The following is a 17,233-nucleotide window of genomic DNA, read 5'->3' as shown; positions in this document are numbered from 1 at the left end:
ACGAACAAGTGGAGTGCGTGCCACAGGCTTGTGCCTACTCCTGAGGGATCTTGATGGATGGCGCATTACCATGGCACCACACACTGGTTGGGAGCTATTCTCACTCCCCTGATGAGCCCATGGGAGGGCAAAACCAGTCCAACTCGAAGGTGTTACAACTTACCTTGGTCAGGGTCCAGTCGAGGTGTCGCACGAGGACGCCGCATGCGCAAGAACTCTGACCCCGTGACAGTAGTATCTCTTCCTCGCAACTAAACGTCACCACGCCTCCACAACTGATCACATTATGAATCCACCACCACTCGTCAGCTTCATCGAACTGTAGGATCACCCACACTGGTCACGATCGTGAACTACTCTGTTCCATTTGACCCCTAACCACCGAGCACCTCTACTCTTCATTGTCCTTGACCCAACCGTTTATCGATTGTAGTCCAGCGTTGGTGTTGCCGAATCTCTCGGTTCATTCATTTTTCGTGCACCAATTTCAACATCGCCACAAGGCTTCAGTGCCAGATTTATGTCAGATCTTGTCAGAATCTTGGTTTGGGGGTAAATTTGGTTATTTTGGTAAGTTTACGTGGGATTTCTTGAAGATTTTCATTGCCCACCGATATTTTTTCCAATTTGATGATACCCATGTATTTTGGTTGTTAGGATTGTGTTGTTTTGTGAGTTTTTGGTGGTTGTCCAGTAGAGTTTGAGATTTTTTTGGCAACTAATAGTTATTGGGCAAGTTGATTTGAGTTATTTGAAATAAATTTGGTTAACTGGGGTTAGGCCCTAAAAGTTTAATTTGACTTTTGGCTCACGTCCTAGGATTTAATCCAAAGGTTGTGAAGGTTGATTTAGAGAGGTTGATACTCGTATCAGTGAAGGGGAATCTTTGGTTCTATCGAACATACAGGGAATTGGAGGTAGCATTCTACCAATGTTAAGTCATGGACTGGTAGTTAGAAGAAGACTATTTGGCAAATTCTTTAGTTCTAGGTAGAGTCTCGCTTAGTAAAGAGAATTGTAGATTCGTAAGATTATAATAAAGTCCCCTTGACTTTTGAAACTATTAGTCAAGCGCGGAAGCCCTACAACTAGCATAGCAACCTTCCCTTGAAAAAAGGCTCTAAAGTCCCTACTCCTAAGTTAAAGCAACAAGCAACAGATTGAGCGCAATAGGTCTTCTATGAAAGAACAAAGCATGTAGAAGTTGTTGGGTTTTATAACCTAAAACTCGTGGTTTTTAAATAATAAACGAATTCTATTTCACAATAGAGATGTTATTGTGGTTCATTATGTAAAAATGTTATTGAATATATGAATTGCATTTAAAAACCCTAAAATCCAGTAAACTAAGAACTCCTGGCAACATAGATGGATTAAATTCGAGAAAATAGCCAAAATGGTCTATAGTATAAGGATAAGGTTGGGTATCTTATCTTGGGGACACAATGGATACAACCCACTTTGTATTTGATACAATGAGTTTACATAAGATCGAACAGCAAAATAGTCACTTTTACCTTATAATACCATTTACTGTTACAACTGACTATTTCAATACGATGACCTAGGTAACTTGATCTTAATCCTGAGCTAACTATGAACTCCTATTTATTCGAGATTATCCTTTAATCTGCATGGGTGAGAGTGGCTCGAGTTCGCCGACTCAATAAGTCCCCATTTTAGGGATAAGATCGGGTAGATAACTGGGGACATAATCCTGCAAGATGGAATTCACTTTTACCTGATTCCAAGAATAGTTCATAGATTGTTCTAGATTATTCTCTTAAGTACTGTGTTAGCTTTCAAAAAGAGCTAATATTATGTCGTTAATTCTGCTATATTGAATAATTCTTATGCTTAAATTGCCTAATTTTTAGGTAAATCGATCCCGAGGAATAAATATGTCATTTGAATGAAAATTGCGCAAAAAAGAAGCAAAAATGGGAGTTGGATGCATCATTTGAAAGAAGACAACAAAATTACCAAACCATTCTTGAGGGCAGCGATGCAGCCCTCCCTTGACGCTGCCTCAACACTGGAATTCACACATCACCCATAGGCGGAGCGTCGCAATGCTCGTGATATGAAGAACCTCGACACTACCTCAACGCTAGATGGAAGTAGCTGTTGAACAAGGTAGCATTACAACGCTACCCATCAACGTTGCAACACTATGATCTTCGATGGGAATTCTTGCTCCACGTGCGCACAAATGAGCGTCACAACCCTTTTTTCAACATTGCGAGTTGCGACCTGAAAACATATTTTCCGTTCCAGTTGAGAGAATAACGAGTTGGAGCCTCATTAGGGATGATTTTTTAAGAAGTTTCACCATACTTTCACTATTCGTTCCTCCATCTTTCAATTCCTTTTATTATTGCTTCAATTTCTCAATTATTGTTGCTGATTTTAAGAAGATGCAAGACTAAGTAACCCTTTCTTCTTGGGTTCAGTCTTTTTGTTCAATTTATTGAGAATGTTTAATTAATGATGTTGAATCCTATGAACTCTTGAGTTTGATTTGAGTTTATTTTTAATAGAATTTGATAGAACTACATTGACAAATCATTTTTATTGGGTTCCTGTATGCAATTTCTACATGGCGGTTTTCATAATTGTAGATTAGATTGTATAAATTATGAATTCTTGTGTCAGCTAAGACTATTTCTGAATTTACACTTGTTTGCGCTAATTTAATCTCACTCAATGAATCATGCTATGAGTCTAGGCTTTCCAACTCGTAGGATGTCACAACGCATGAACCCTAGTTTAATGCGAGTTAGTTTTTGCTTGGATTTTGTTGAGAAGAAAAAGTTGAAAACTAATTTGGGGTTAATTTGACTAATCGCGAAATTAAAGCCTTGCATGTTTAGAATTGAGTTATCTGGTTTGTATTCTGTTGTCACCCCGAAATGTCTGCCTTTGACTTAGGAGTAACTATGCTTGTTTTAGAGTAAAACTATACAAAGTGGGTAAAATGAGGCTTACTGTGTGAATAAAAAAAAAAAAAAAAGAAAAGAAAGAAAAGCAAATTAGTTGCAATTCTGGAAAAAAAAATTAAAAAATGAGGCAATGGCTAGCTCACCTGCCAAAAAAAAATTGTGTGCATGGATAGAGGTGAAAAGAGCTACCTCCGTCGTGTCTAATTAAGGCCCACGAGAAAAGAGTGATAGGTTCTCGACGGTGGGGTGTGAAAGCTAGCCCTCTAGGTAAAATAAATGGCCTTTATGTTTTGTGTGTGTGAGTTTAGGCACCTTTATCTTAGTGTTGCCCTCTTTTTTGCAAGTGTGGTATGTCCAAGGTCGATAATCGAACCAGAGTAGGGAAAAATGAGGTGAGGACCTTATAAAACTTTTCTGGTCTGTGCAAGCTTAGCTAGCAAGACTCTAGGCTCACTCATGCATAAATAGATTGAGAATCATTCTTAAACTTGTACTTCATTGATTGATCATAATTGAATTTCATTCTTGATTAAAAATTTCATTCAAATTGACTGTTGAGATGGTAGTAATAACATTGTGAATTAAGCTAGCATGTCTTTAATTATTTTATATTCTATTTTATGTGTTCCTACCTTGCTCGGGACGAGCAAGAATTAAGTTGGGGTGTTTGATAGCTCTCAAAAAGAGCTATTATTATTAACTTAATTTACGCCAGTTAATGGGTTTTTTCTAATTTTCAATTTTGCCCTCGCTTATATTGTTGTCTACCTTCTTGTTTCCTTTTTTTTTTCTTTATTTTTCTCCAGTTTTTTCTTTCCTTTCTTCCTTCTCGTTTTTTTTTTAAATTTTCTTTCCTTTTCTCCTTTTGTTTATTTTATTTTCTTTCTCCGATTATTTTTTTTAATTTTCTTTCCTTTCTCTAATTTTTTAATTCTTTTTATTTTTTTCGTTCTTCGATTTTTTATTTTTCATTTCTTTTCTTTCTTCGTTTTTTTTTTTTCTTCCCATTTTCCACTAGAATCACTAAAAAGAGAATTACAAACTTGAGTTTCAAATCCAAGACTTGAAGTGCCTAACTCATAAGTGACTTAGCACCAACAAACCAATCATCAAGTTTGATTATTTTGAACGGTTGGATCGTTGTTTGAAGCTATGGTTTGTTCGTAATTGTTGCTGAATAAAATCTGTAAAGCTAGAAATTCTTCTTCTCTCCCACTCTCGCAAACTCTCCTCATGCAAGACCCTCACTACCAGCCGCTAACCTAGACAATTTATGTCGTCCGATAGCAACACCTGTTGACTATCTATGGTAGCCATGAGCCGACGCGCCATCTACCGCCACTGCCCGATCTTTGCCAGAATCTTGAGAAAAACCTTGGGTAAGATTTATTTTCCTTATAATTTGGGAGGTGAAATTCACCCATTTGATTTTGGGTTAAATTAGTAACCTCTCTTTGGTGTGAAACTTAGATTCAAGATTTGGAAGTTTTGAGGCATTGACCATCAAGCTAGAGACCATTTTGTTTTGTAGAAAATTGGTGAAGATCGGTAAGTTTTGTAAGTTGTTGGATGTTTTGGATTGAGAGTAATAGTGGAAAATTAAGTTATTGATTTTGGATTTAATTCTTGATCAGATTGGTTAATTGAATCAAGTTTTGGAATTTGTCTTGGACCAAGCCACAACTTTAAGTTGATTCAAGTGTGCTAAAGAAGTTCTAAGGAGATTTTGTTTTGTGTTTTTACTAAGTTGAGGTAAGTGGTACTATTATCGGTGCCTTTGTGCCAAGCGACCTAGTCTAGAATTATAAAGTTAACTAATGGACTCTTGAAGCATGATTTTATCATTATGTTTTACTTGTTGCATGACAGTTATAAGTATTATGAGCATGTTTTAATTTCTAACCAGTACTGATATTATGTATGTGGTACATGAATAGACCAATAGAACGGTTTACTGTCTCGCCTTGACGCATGTTTTATTTCAGAGGACCTACGGGTCTAGTTTCATGTTTAACAGTGTGCCCATGGGCCGCTAGATATGCGTGAGTCGAAAGGTTCACGTTCATGTTATTTTTCCATGTTTGTTCGATTATAGACTGTGAAAAGGGATTCGAATAATCACATGTTTTGGTACAAATATATTTCATTAGGAAAGTGAAAAAAAGCCTCTTGGATTTATTGGTCTTAGAAAAGATAAGGGAAGATGAAAAGATTTGAGAAATATTTTGTTGTTTTAAGAAAGTAACGGGAATTAATGTTTTGAGATTAGGAACAAAGGTTTGGTTTTGTTTCCAAGATAGGAAATATGTGTTTACGAACCTTTAGAGTTGGTATGAACAATCTTGTTACTATTTAGAACTATGGATCTTAGTATTTGTTGGTTGAATGGATATCCTGCCTAAGCTATTGGTCATGGAACACAGTTTTAGCATGAGAATTTGATTAAGCTAGACTATCATGCGTTGGAAGAGTGCTTAGCAATCTTCTTCAAATTATAGTGGAATCGGAGGAAATAACATTTTATGAAAGGATGTTTAGTGGCAATAGTTGCTAGAAACTATGGAAATGGAAGAGGTAAGGCCTCGTTAAAGAGGGGAAAGACGTTGAAAGGTATTAGCAAGGTTTATAGGTTTTGATTGTGGACACGAATATCTAGAACAGGGAATTAATGAAGCCATCGATTTGATTTGAAGGTGCAAGTAATCTTGCTCCAAGTAAAAAAAACAAACTATATGAGTATTAAGGTTGAGTAAATTTGATCTCCTAGAATGACCCCTAGCACTAGAGATGAACTTGAGTTGAGGGCAACTCCTATCCTTAAGGCTCCTCATAGAAGGACTCTAGTAGAGTTGGAATAGCCTAAGTCATTGATACAAGAACTATTTAGCAAAGTGTTTCATATGTGCCTTAATGTTTTGCCTTAGAGCGCACCAGCTTTGTTTATTAGGAAAGAAAGATGATTCATGCGACTTTGTATCAACTATTACGGATTGAATATGATAGTGTATCTCGGTTGCAGAGGATTGTCAGAGAAATTAGGTGTCGAATTCGAATTCTGAATCCTGGACTTGAGATGCCATGAGAGATATGTTTTTTGTTGCATGGACAGTGAGGTGGCCCACTCTATGGAGTGTGAACATTCTCAATATAGATGTATGCAATCATGAAGGTCTTTATCTTAGAAATTGGCATCAGGTAATTGTTACAGCTATTATGAGGTTATGGTGATGTATTGTGGAATGAAAAATGCTCTATAGTATATGGGGACTTCAAGAGCTTCATTTAAGTGAGATTTTCAGACTCGTGCATAGACTCGTGCATAGGAGGGTCTAAATGGTAATATGTGTTTATTTTAAGATTAGAAAGTAACATGATATTGTTTCAGATAAGTTATACAATTCATGGTAGGAGGTGGAGACTTTCTGAAACGTGGAGTTAATGCTAATTAAAAGTTCTTTGGCAGAATTATCGGTCTAAAGAAGCAATTTGAAAACATGAGGATGAGATAGGAACTAAGTATCACGAGGCTTTAAGGACTTGAACTTTCGAGGGCGAAAGTTTCTTAAGGATTGAAGAATGTGACATCCCGAATTTCAAAAAAAATTTAAGTTAATTATCTAAAATTATTGAGTTTAAATTTCCATTTCATTTGGAAAATTTGGGTTAAATTGAAATAATTGAAAAAACTTTTATTGATTAAATTGAATTTAATTGATTAGATATTCGAACTGTTGAAAATATTGAATTTTGTTTCCCTTTGATTTTGGATTTTAGGGCCAACTTAAAAAAAAATTATAGAGATAATTAATTTCATGTGGTTTTGAATTAATTTAAATATTTGGAATGATTTAATTTGTGTCAAATTTATGGATCTTATGCCATTTAATTTTGGTTTTTGAAGTCTAAATTAAGATAATTTGAAAAGTTAATTGATTTATTAATTTAATAGAATCTTTGGAGATTTTGGAGATATTGTGATAAAATATTTTATTTATCTTTTAAAAATTTTTTAAAAAATAAAAGAGTTAAATATTTTTTCGAAATTAAAGGAGAGTGAAAAGAGACAAAAAAAAAATTGGGGAGAAAGCAATTCGGTTTTTCAGCGACAGCTTTCACAAAATTGTATATTACTGAAGTTTGAACCATTAGATCGTGCTCAATTCGAGAGATATGAATTTTACTTTGAACGGTTGGATCGTTGTTTAAAGATATGGTTTGTTCGTAATTGTTGCTAAATAAAATCTGTAAAAATAGAAATTCCCCTTCTCTCCCACTCTCCCAAACCCTTCTCATGTAAGACCCTCACTACCAGCCGCTAACCTAAACAATTTATGTCGTCCGACAGCAATACCCGCTGCCTATCTATGATAGCCATGAGCCGACGCGCCATCTACCACCACTGCCCAATCTTTTCCGGAATCTTGAGAAAAACCTTGGGTAAGACTTATTTTCCTTATAATTTGGGAGGTGAAATTCACCCATTTGATTTTGGGTTAAATTAGTAAACTCTCTTTGGTGTGAAACTTAGATTCAAGATTTGGAAGTTTTGAGGCATTGACCATCAAGCTAGAGACAATTTTGTTTTTGCAAAAAATTGGTGAAGATCGGTAAGTTTTGTAAGTTGTTGGATGGTTATTCTTTTGGATTGAGAGTAATAGTGGAAAATTAAGTTATTGATTTTGGATATAATTCTTGATCAGATTGCTAATTGAATCAAGTTTTGAAATTTGTCTTGGACCAAGCCACAACTTTAGGTTGATTCAAGTGTGCTAAAGAAGTTCTAAGGAGATTTTATTTTGCGTTTTTACTAAGTTGAGATAAGTAGTACTATTATCAGTGCCTTTGTGCTAGGCGGCCTAGTCTAGAATTATAAAGTTAACTAATGGACTCTTGAAGCATGATTTTGTCATTATGTTTTACTTGTTGCATGATAGTTATAAGTATTATGAGCATATTCGAATTTCTAATTAGTACTGGTATTATGTATGTGGTGCATGAATAGACAAATAGAGCAGTTTACTGTCTCGCCTTGACGCATGTTTTATTTCAAAGGACCTACGGGTCTAGTTTCATGTTTGACGGTGTGCCTATGGGCCGCTAGACATGCGTGAGTCGAAAGGTTCATGTTCATGTTATTTTTCCATGTTTGACGGTGTGCTTATGGGCCGCTAGACATGCGTGAGTCGACAGGATCACGTTTATGTTATTTTCATGTTTGACGGTGTGCCTACGGGCCGCTAGATATGCATATCAAGGCAAGATAGTACGTCTTTTGGTTTTCCTTTCATCATAAAAAACCGATGTAGCTGTAGGCTATTTTTTCTTTACTTGTGAATGCATAGCCTGATCTCGATAATGGGATCACTTACTGAGTATTTTATACTCAACCTTTGTTAATTTATGTTTTTCAGGTAATGATAGGAACGGACCGGCGGGTAACGAAAGGGACCTATGATTGTGTCATATAGGACACGTAAATCGCTTCTGCTCAGTTTATGTTTTCAAGCTATTTAAAAGTTTTGATTTAAAACTCGATGTTGGTCAAAATTTTATTTATTCAAGTTTTTTTTCTTCATTATTTTAGAGGCCCGAATAAAAATTTTACTTATTGTTATTTATTTTGAAAAACTGTCTTTATTATTTTAATGAAATTTATTTTCCTCAATGGTCAAAATGTTTTGAATGTTAATGTGTAATTATGAGTAACGACCGTTAACAGAGTACTCAAAAGGTTGGGTCGTTACAGATATCTTTTAAATTGATAGGAATATAAAGATATCACTAACAGTAGCTATTATTGATATCCTTTATGAGTATCAATATAGAAGGATATCATTCTATACCTATATGCATCAATTACAACATACAAACACACTATATTTATCAACAAATTAATCAAAAGACCTCGATTATTTACAAACAAGTATAACATGATATCAAATTCAAACAACAATAAAACATTACTATTGATAGAAACATATTAGCAATAGGCACCTATCATTGATAGAAACATATCAGTTATAGCAACTGATAACCCATTTCTCAAATTGAAAGCTATAACTAATAGCAGCATCACTAATAACAGTTATTAATGATAACAAGTGATAGCACATTTCTCGAATTGAAAGTTACCACTAATAGCAGCTATCAATTACTATCACTAATAGCAGTTATCAGTGATATTCACTGATGGCAGTATCACTGATAGCAACTGATAGCAGCTATTAGTCATAGAAACTGATAGCACATTTCTTAAATTGAAAGTTACCACTAATTTCAGCTATTAGTGATAGCAACTAATAGCGCACTTCTCAAATTGAAAGCTGCCACTGATAGCAGCTATCAGTGATCGCAACTGATTGCACACTTACTGATAGAATCTATAAATGATAGTCATTGATAACACACTTCTCAAATTGAAAGTTATCACTGATAGTAGCTATCAGTAATAACCTTCAATTTGAAAGAATTGGGAAGCGGTGTGTAAAATGATGGCTGGACGTGGGTTTTTTTTTTTTTTTTTTACCATTTTTTGTTCTATATATACAATTATTTTATCCTTTTACTACATATTCTATTATTTTGGGTTTGAATTTCATTTATGCAACTAGCCCTATATTAATTCAAAAAATTACTTTTTAAAAATGATCTCTTCGCACTAAAATTTATTCTTTTAAATATTTTTCAAAATACTTTTAAAATTACTTCAAAGATCTTTTGAACTTATTCTTAGAATTAAAAAGTACACTTTAAAAAAATCATGAATTAAATACACCTATTATTAAGAACTCGAGGATTAGAAAGGTACGATTTTTAAAATTCAAAGACTAAACAAACATATTTTTCAAAATTGGATAACTACAAAGGTCTTTATTGTGCTCAACTAAGTAGTACATAATATGCACCCAATAATCCAAGCATTATCGATTCAAACTATTTTTCATAAAGGAATGAATAAATTAAACCCTATTTATGGGAATCCATTTGAATAAATAAAGATTAAACTATACAAATTATCCTTTTGTGTTAAAAATATCATGGAGTTTTCAAAAAGTTTCAAAAATATTCTTAAACATTGAAAATGGTTAAAAATAAGTTTCAAAAATATTCTTAAACATTGAAAATGGTTAAAAATATTTTTACAGTTTGTTTTGGATGGAATTATAGATATATACATATATACATATAATAACTCCATTTAGTTGAGATATATAGATTATAACGAAGAGAAAGAGAATAATAGAAACAACATGGGACCATATTAATTCAATCTATCAATGAATAAAAAAAGATTTTTTTTTTATCAAGTCAAACATTTTTTAGAAGGAGAAATGCATTACATTATTTTATGGTGGATAGCTGAATTATTAGGATAAATCAATGTAGATAGTTGAGTGTGTGTTAATAACTATTTTTTTTAATTTTTTATTTGGCTATATATCCTTTTGGTAAGTTTTAAAGGAATTTTGATGTTATATATATATATATATATATATATATATATATTATATATATATATATTATATTTTATTTTATTTTATTTTTTTTTTTTTTTTGAGATTTTGTGGAATTTTATGGTTTATATGAAGTTTTGGTTTATATTTTTTGTGAGGACATTGGTGTAATAACTTGACAAATGAGAAAAAATTTATGAGAGAATCTATATGGTAAATCTATATATATATATATAATTTTCTTTAAAATTGATTCTTTGGCAACTAAAAAAACTTTAACCAAATTGATCAATTTATTAATGGTATGACCATTTTTTTTTCAGATTAAAAGTATTATTGCAACATTTACAAGTTAAAGATATCTTTAAAATGAGTATTAACGATTTGCGGTAATTTTGAAGTTTGTTTTTTTTTTTTTTTTATAAGTTTAAAGGTTTTTTTTATTTTAAAAATCTAGGAGTATTGTTTTAAAAAAATTAGTAGTATTTTAAAATAAAACAAGCTTTCAGTTGTGATACAAAGTAGAAAGTGTGTAGATATTTGGTATAATTTAGTCAAATATAAAATAAGAAAAATAACTATATATGGGAAGCTGTTCTTTGAGAAAGGAGCATAATGGAGTTGGTAAAAGGAAAAAGTCAACACGAAAAGAATCGAAATGATTTGTTACAACTTTCTTGCCAAATGGTTCTAATATATTATATGATAACCAAATTTGTCCTTTTATGGTAGAGATGGATAGGTTGTTCCTTACATTATTTTAGAATGGACAACATTTATGTACAACCCCACACTAAACATTGACGAAGCCAAATAGGGGCTAGGGGTACTTGTCCCCTCACATTATCGATTTTTGAATATTTATTATAAATTCCAATTATACTTTTATAATATATGTGTATATATTAATTTCTTGTGGAGTAGTGGCACAAGGGCACACTTTCCTATCCAAGACCGTGGTTTAAGTTCGGTGTTGTTGATATTAGTTGTGTGAGGCCTAATAACAAAAATGGGAGAAATTGTCGGTTTTGACCCAAAAACTTTTTTCTCATTCAAAAGTAAACTCATCTTTAAAATCTACTTTTTTTATCCATTTTTCCAACGTTTCAGACTTGGAGGAACTCACCACGTAAAAAGACAATTTTGCCCCTTAATAAATGATCATTCAATTGCCTTGAATATGAAATCATCTAACTTACCTAAATCACATATCTTAAAATATAAACTTCAATCTTAAAATTCATATTTTGTTTTCAATAATAGAAATGTTTTAGGTAAGGTGAGGGTCCCAACTTTAGAAGAATAATCATTTTCAAAGGATTTCAAGTTCAGAAGAATAATTTCTTTCCCTTTTTTAGAGTTCCAAAAGAGACAGGTAGAATGAAAAGTAGTTTTTTTTTTTTTTTTTCAGAAAGGCATGAAAATAGAGCTAAAAAATTAATTTTTAAAGAAAGTTTCAGTAAGTAGCAAAATTCTTACTTCTTTTTCACTTGTATACATTATAAAGGAGTATTGTTTCATTTTAGGAGAAAAAGTGGAGAGAAAATTGAAAAATGAAAAGTATCAGAGCATGATTGAACATGGAAAAGTTCTTGGTGTTTTGTGATTTGTCTCCTGAAGTTCAAAGCAGATGTCTCGTGAAGTTGTCTTTCTCGTGAAGATGACTTTGTCCAACTTTATGAATAACTCTTTTGTTCAACTTTTGTCTCGTGCAATTGAACCAATCGAGCTGTCTCGTGAAGTTGACCACGTCAACTTTCTCATTAAGTGACCATGTCAACTTTCTCGTGAAAACTAATTTTTGTCTCTCGTGAAGTTGAGTTCATTTCAGTCTTTTGTCTTGTAAAGTTACTTTATAAGACAAACTTACAACATTACAAGACAAATGACTGAGAGTTTTCGAACTATTTTACAAACTTTCCACTTTTGCGAATACTTCACGAGACAAATATTCGCAACAACTTCATGAGATATTTGTCTCGTGAAGTTCAATACACTCAAAAAATGTGAAATCAAACCCAAATAAACATATAACTCTTACCTCATATATTTTACAGGTTCTTTTATGTTCGTTAAAGTTCAAAGGATGACAAAAAAAAGGGTTTTGGGTTTTTCACTATACATTCCTACTAGAAATCACACATACTCCCCCCTACAAACAATAGAATCGATACGTTTAGAAAGAAAGAAAATGGAAAATGTACCTTTTGTCAAAATCTGAATCGGACGAAGGGGTAATGGAAGACGAGAGATGAGTCTTTTTTTACAGAGGTAGGGGAGTCTTTGTGAGAAGAGAGTCCAACATGGTGAAGAAAACTCAACAAGAAGAAGAAGAATAGAAAATCCTAACTTCCACGAGAAGATGAAGAGATTTCCACGGGAAGATGAGATTTGATTTAACTTTTTGAAACGACCATTTATTGAGGGGCAAAATTGTCTTTTTACATAGTAGGTCTCTCCAAAAGTCTGAAATGTTGGGAACATGGTTAAAGAAAAAGTAGATTTTAAAGATGGGATTATTTTTTAATGGGGAAAAAGTTTTAGGGTCAAAACCGGACAATTTTCCCAAAAATAGAAACTATGGGTTTTCATGGAAAAAAAAGACCTAACTTGTTGGTTCTTTTTCTTCTCTTCAAAATTCACATTACAATGTGTAAATTTTAGAGTTAAAACTAAAAAATATTTTGTCACTTTCAGAATATGCATATCATATAAGTAAATTTCAAATTTGTCTCAATTTTTTTGTTTTTAATTTATACATAAATGAATAAAACTCAATTGCGTAATCAAAATGGAGATCAATAGATGAATAATTGTCTTATAACATATATAAAGAAAAATTAACATGAAATCTCATAAATGACAGTTGTAGTATATATTAAATTATTTAATTTACGAAGTTATGAATATTTTTTTACATTTTTTTTATAGATTTTTTTATTACATAGTGTCCATTCTATATCAAATTCTTGGCTCATCATTACACACTAATCACATGCAAATGAGAAAAATGAACAATATTTATAAAAGTAAGTAAGAAGAATTTGCTATCTACATATATGATTGGACAATTGGATGAAAGGTAAAAAATAATATATCTTAAGATGTGTCAAAGATTCTAAAAAATATTCATGTATATTTAAATCAATGATAAATTAATTGAAACTCATCATGGTTCATGATAAGGAAAATTACTACAAATAATGGGATCTTGTTATTATGGAGTTTTGAGGATGGTTTTCTTTGACGAAAAATGCTTAGGTGGAGCTACACCCATTAAAAAATTACAGCGTAATAATCCTGTATTTTCTAAAAAAATATAGAAGATGATTTTTCTTTTTTTTTCTTTATTCTTTTTTTTTTTTTTTAACAAAAAGGGGAGTATGGAGTGTAATGATTCCTCTTATTTCATGGGGAGCTATTATTATTATTATTATTATTATTATTATTATTATTATTATTATTATTATTATTATTTTGAGATTAGCAATTGGTTTGAGAATTTAAAATTGCCTATGAAGCACATGTATTTCATGTGAAGCAAAGAATCAGTATACACGTATCGAATACCAATATACGTATCTGACACGCGATTTGATGTTTCTATTTCTACGCGTAAAAAAAAAAAAAAGTCAAACAACTCATCTGATCTTTCCCAATCTAAAACTAGACAACTTATTAAAAAAATTCACTACTCAAAGTCCAAAACTAAAAGGAATAAATAAACGGACCAATTCCTAACCAAAATATAAACTATTTGAATATCTTCAACAATGAAGGAGTTCTTCGTTTATTTTCATACTTCTCTCTCTAATCTTCTTCTTTTTTGTAATATGAGTCACAATATTTCAATGTTTGTATTTTATTTTGTGTTATTGTTATTAGCTTGTATGCTAAATTTATCTATATCCTAGATTTTTTTTAAGAAAAAGAAAATGTAACTTCAACCGTATCCTTATTTTTTAGAAATATATATATTAAAAAATGACATATCTCCACATCCGATCGTATTCGTACCGTATAGACGTATCTGTGTTTATGCTTCATAAAAAATTGCTCAACCAAAATATGTAATTGGTAAAGAATCTAAAAAGAGATTTGAATGAAAATATGTATAGTTACTCAATATTTGATAATATTTAATTATTAATTAATTTATGAACATATTTTATATTAAAAAAATTACATAATTATTATTTATAATATTATGTAATTTATAATACACATTTTAATTAAAAAAATAAATTGGGTTTGTAACATCTAGATAATATTTCTAATTATTTTTATCCTAATTTAATATAATTCTACACATTAAAAATTAAAAATTAAAATTCAAAATTCAAAATTCAAAATTCAAAATTCAAAATTCAAAATTTAAAATTTAGATAGTCAATAGCCTCAAAAATTCATCTTTCACATTCTCATACTTGAAAGGGCATCTCTCCTAATCTCATACCCCACATTTGAAAAAAAAGAAAAAAAAAGATTTTTTGGAAAAGAATACAACAATTGCTTATTGAACAGCAAACTGGGATGCACCGAAACAGAACCACCCAAGTAATTTCTAGTTGAAATAACTCAACTCAGGTCCATCCACTCATGACTCATCCCAACCCGAGTCAACTCGACCTCTACCAAACGAAACCCAATCACAAAAACAGGGCTTCCTTCTATTTCCTCAATGGTTACCCACTCCCATGAATTCACACCCATCATCGCCCACGCACACGACCACGCCCACGCCCACGCCCGCGTCCTCTATATCCATATCCAATTCTTAGCATTCTATTTCTCGGTTCCCATTTTTTCCTTTCTGAATCTTCATCATCTCCACCTTCTTCTACTTCTTCAATTTCATCCCTTTCTTCTTCTTCCTCTTCATTTTTCTCCTCTTTCTCCTTCCTCTGTTCTTCCCTTTTACGTTTTAGAAAACCCACCAGACCTCCAAGAACGGCCTCCGTCTCCTCGCCCTTCATTAGCTCTTCCGCAATCTCTGCCGGTGATACTTCCATATCTTCCATCAACTCTTCTATTTCTCCGTACATACAATGCTTAGTCGCTTCCCCGCCCAGGTAATTCGACACCAACACCTTCAACCCTTCACGGCTACAATACGACATGTTTATATGCACATCCATCCGACCCGGCCGCAGCAGAGCAGGATCCAATCGATCTTTATGGTTCGTTGTAAATATTATGATTCTTTCATCTCCACAACTTGACCATAATCCGTCGATGAAATTCAGCATCCCCGACAACGTAAACTGCAAATCATAATCATAATCAAAATCCTCATCTCAATTTTCCATTCCAGAGTAATAGAATTCAGAAATTCCAATTAGGGCTCCCAAGGAAGAAAAAAAACCCCGAAAACTAACCTTGCTGTTGGATCGATCAAAATGTTCCTCACTCTGGCGATTCTGTATTTCCACGCTGCAATCTATATCCTCTATCACCAAAATCGAACGATTTGTTGTGGCTAACAAAACCCTCCTGAGATCGCTATTGCTGTACATGTTTGTGAGATCCAAATCGTAAATGTCAAACTTAAGGTAGTTAGCCATGGCGGCAATTAAGCTTGATTTTCCCGTACCAGGAGGACCATACAACAAATATCCCCTCTTCCAAGCCTTCCCCACCTTTTTATAGAAATCCTTCCTTCTAACAAACCTGTTCAAATCATCGATTATCGATTGCTTCAACTCAGGGTCCATGGCCAGCGTATCAAACGTCGCCGGATGTTCTAGATTTACAGAGCCCCAATTGCCGCCGCTGTCGTCATCATACTGACATTCCTGGCTAAAAATCTTCACAACTTTGTGCTCCTCTTTAATCTCCTTGGCCCTCTTCAACACATAAGGCAAATAGAAATCGACAACTCTATCCCTGAATTTCTTGGGAAACGAAAGCTCAAAATGGCGCTTCTCTCTGCCACCACCCCCATTGCGTTCGTCTACAGAACAGACAAATCGCCACTGGAGGCGAATGTTTTCAAAGTAATCGATGATTTCTTGGTCCTTGTCGATGGACAGCCTGACTTTCTTCTGGCGGGGGGTTTTGCTAACCTTGAGAGTGTCAATAGAAGGGGAGATTTTCGTACGGAGATAAAACTCGGCGGCTTGGAAGACCTCGTTGATGGTAAACCCAGAATTCTCCTCGATGACAAACTTAGTCTGAGAAGCAATAGAGCCGAAGAAGTAAACGAAAATAGAAGAGAGGAAGGAGATGAATTTGGCGGGGAGGAGTTCGTTGGTGACAGAACGGATGAGCATCATGGTGGTGGCGAAGGAAGCGTAGGCGGAGAAGACGGCGGAGGCGGACTGGGGAACGGCCATTTCTTTGAAATTGAACATGTTGGAATCAGGAATGAGAAAGCAAGAAGGAAAATTGTATTGTATTTATAAAGGAGGTGGACGTTTGGCTCTGGCTTGGGGTTCAAGAATGATGATGTGGAATCATCATTGGAGATTGCGTAATTAGTAAGCAAATTCCATATTGGTGATTTCGCTTTGGTTTTTTCATGTGTGAAACCACGCAAGTCACACGGGTTTGGTCTAATTTAAAATATCAAACTATTTTCATACCCAACAGAAAAAAGAAAAAAAAATTATTTGAAATGGTAAAATTATTTATAAAATATAGCAAAATTTTAGAACTATCAATATATACGTTGATAGACATCGATAGCCTTCTATCAATATCTATCACTAATAATTCTAAAATTTTACTATATCTCGTAAATATTTTAATTTATTTTTCTATATTTAATAACAATCCAAATAAAAAAACTCTATTTATGGGAAGTGAAGTAATGGAGTTGGTAAAAAGGAGAAAATC

General features: G+C 33.1%; 1 protein-coding gene across 1 annotated transcript; it reads right to left on the bottom strand.

Annotated features, from left to right (window-relative positions):
- Positions 1–14,789: 14,789 nt before the first annotated feature.
- LOC150037100 (AAA-ATPase At2g18193-like) lies at positions 14,790–16,997 on the bottom strand. Its single transcript, XM_090311772.1, has 2 exons — positions 15,775–16,997; positions 14,790–15,660 (listed from the first exon to the last, which is right to left on the bottom strand). Exons 1-2 carry the CDS (start codon positions 16,747–16,749, stop codon positions 15,109–15,111), a joined length of 1,527 nt encoding a protein of 508 aa, XP_090167898.1. The 5' UTR covers positions 16,750–16,997; the 3' UTR covers positions 14,790–15,108.
- Between the last annotated feature and the right edge of the window lie 236 nt (positions 16,998–17,233).

The sequence above is a fragment of the Benincasa hispida genome, chromosome 3 (assembly GCF_027475165.1).
Source record: "Benincasa hispida cultivar pf3 chromosome 3, pf3_genome.v1.1, whole genome shotgun sequence".
Taxonomy (NCBI): Eukaryota; Viridiplantae; Streptophyta; class Magnoliopsida; order Cucurbitales; family Cucurbitaceae; genus Benincasa; species Benincasa hispida.
This window is presented reverse-complemented; position numbering and strand designations above follow the sequence as displayed.

Coding starts and splice junctions, on each gene's coding strand:
- LOC150037100 (XM_090311772.1), bottom strand. CDS start 16,749: ATGTTCAATTTCAAAGAAATGGCCGTTCCCCAGTCCGCCTCCGCCGTC. Junction 15,661..15,774: donor TTGATCGATCCAACAGCAAG/GTTAGTTTTCGG, acceptor TATGATTTGCAG/TTTACGTTGTCGGGGATGCT.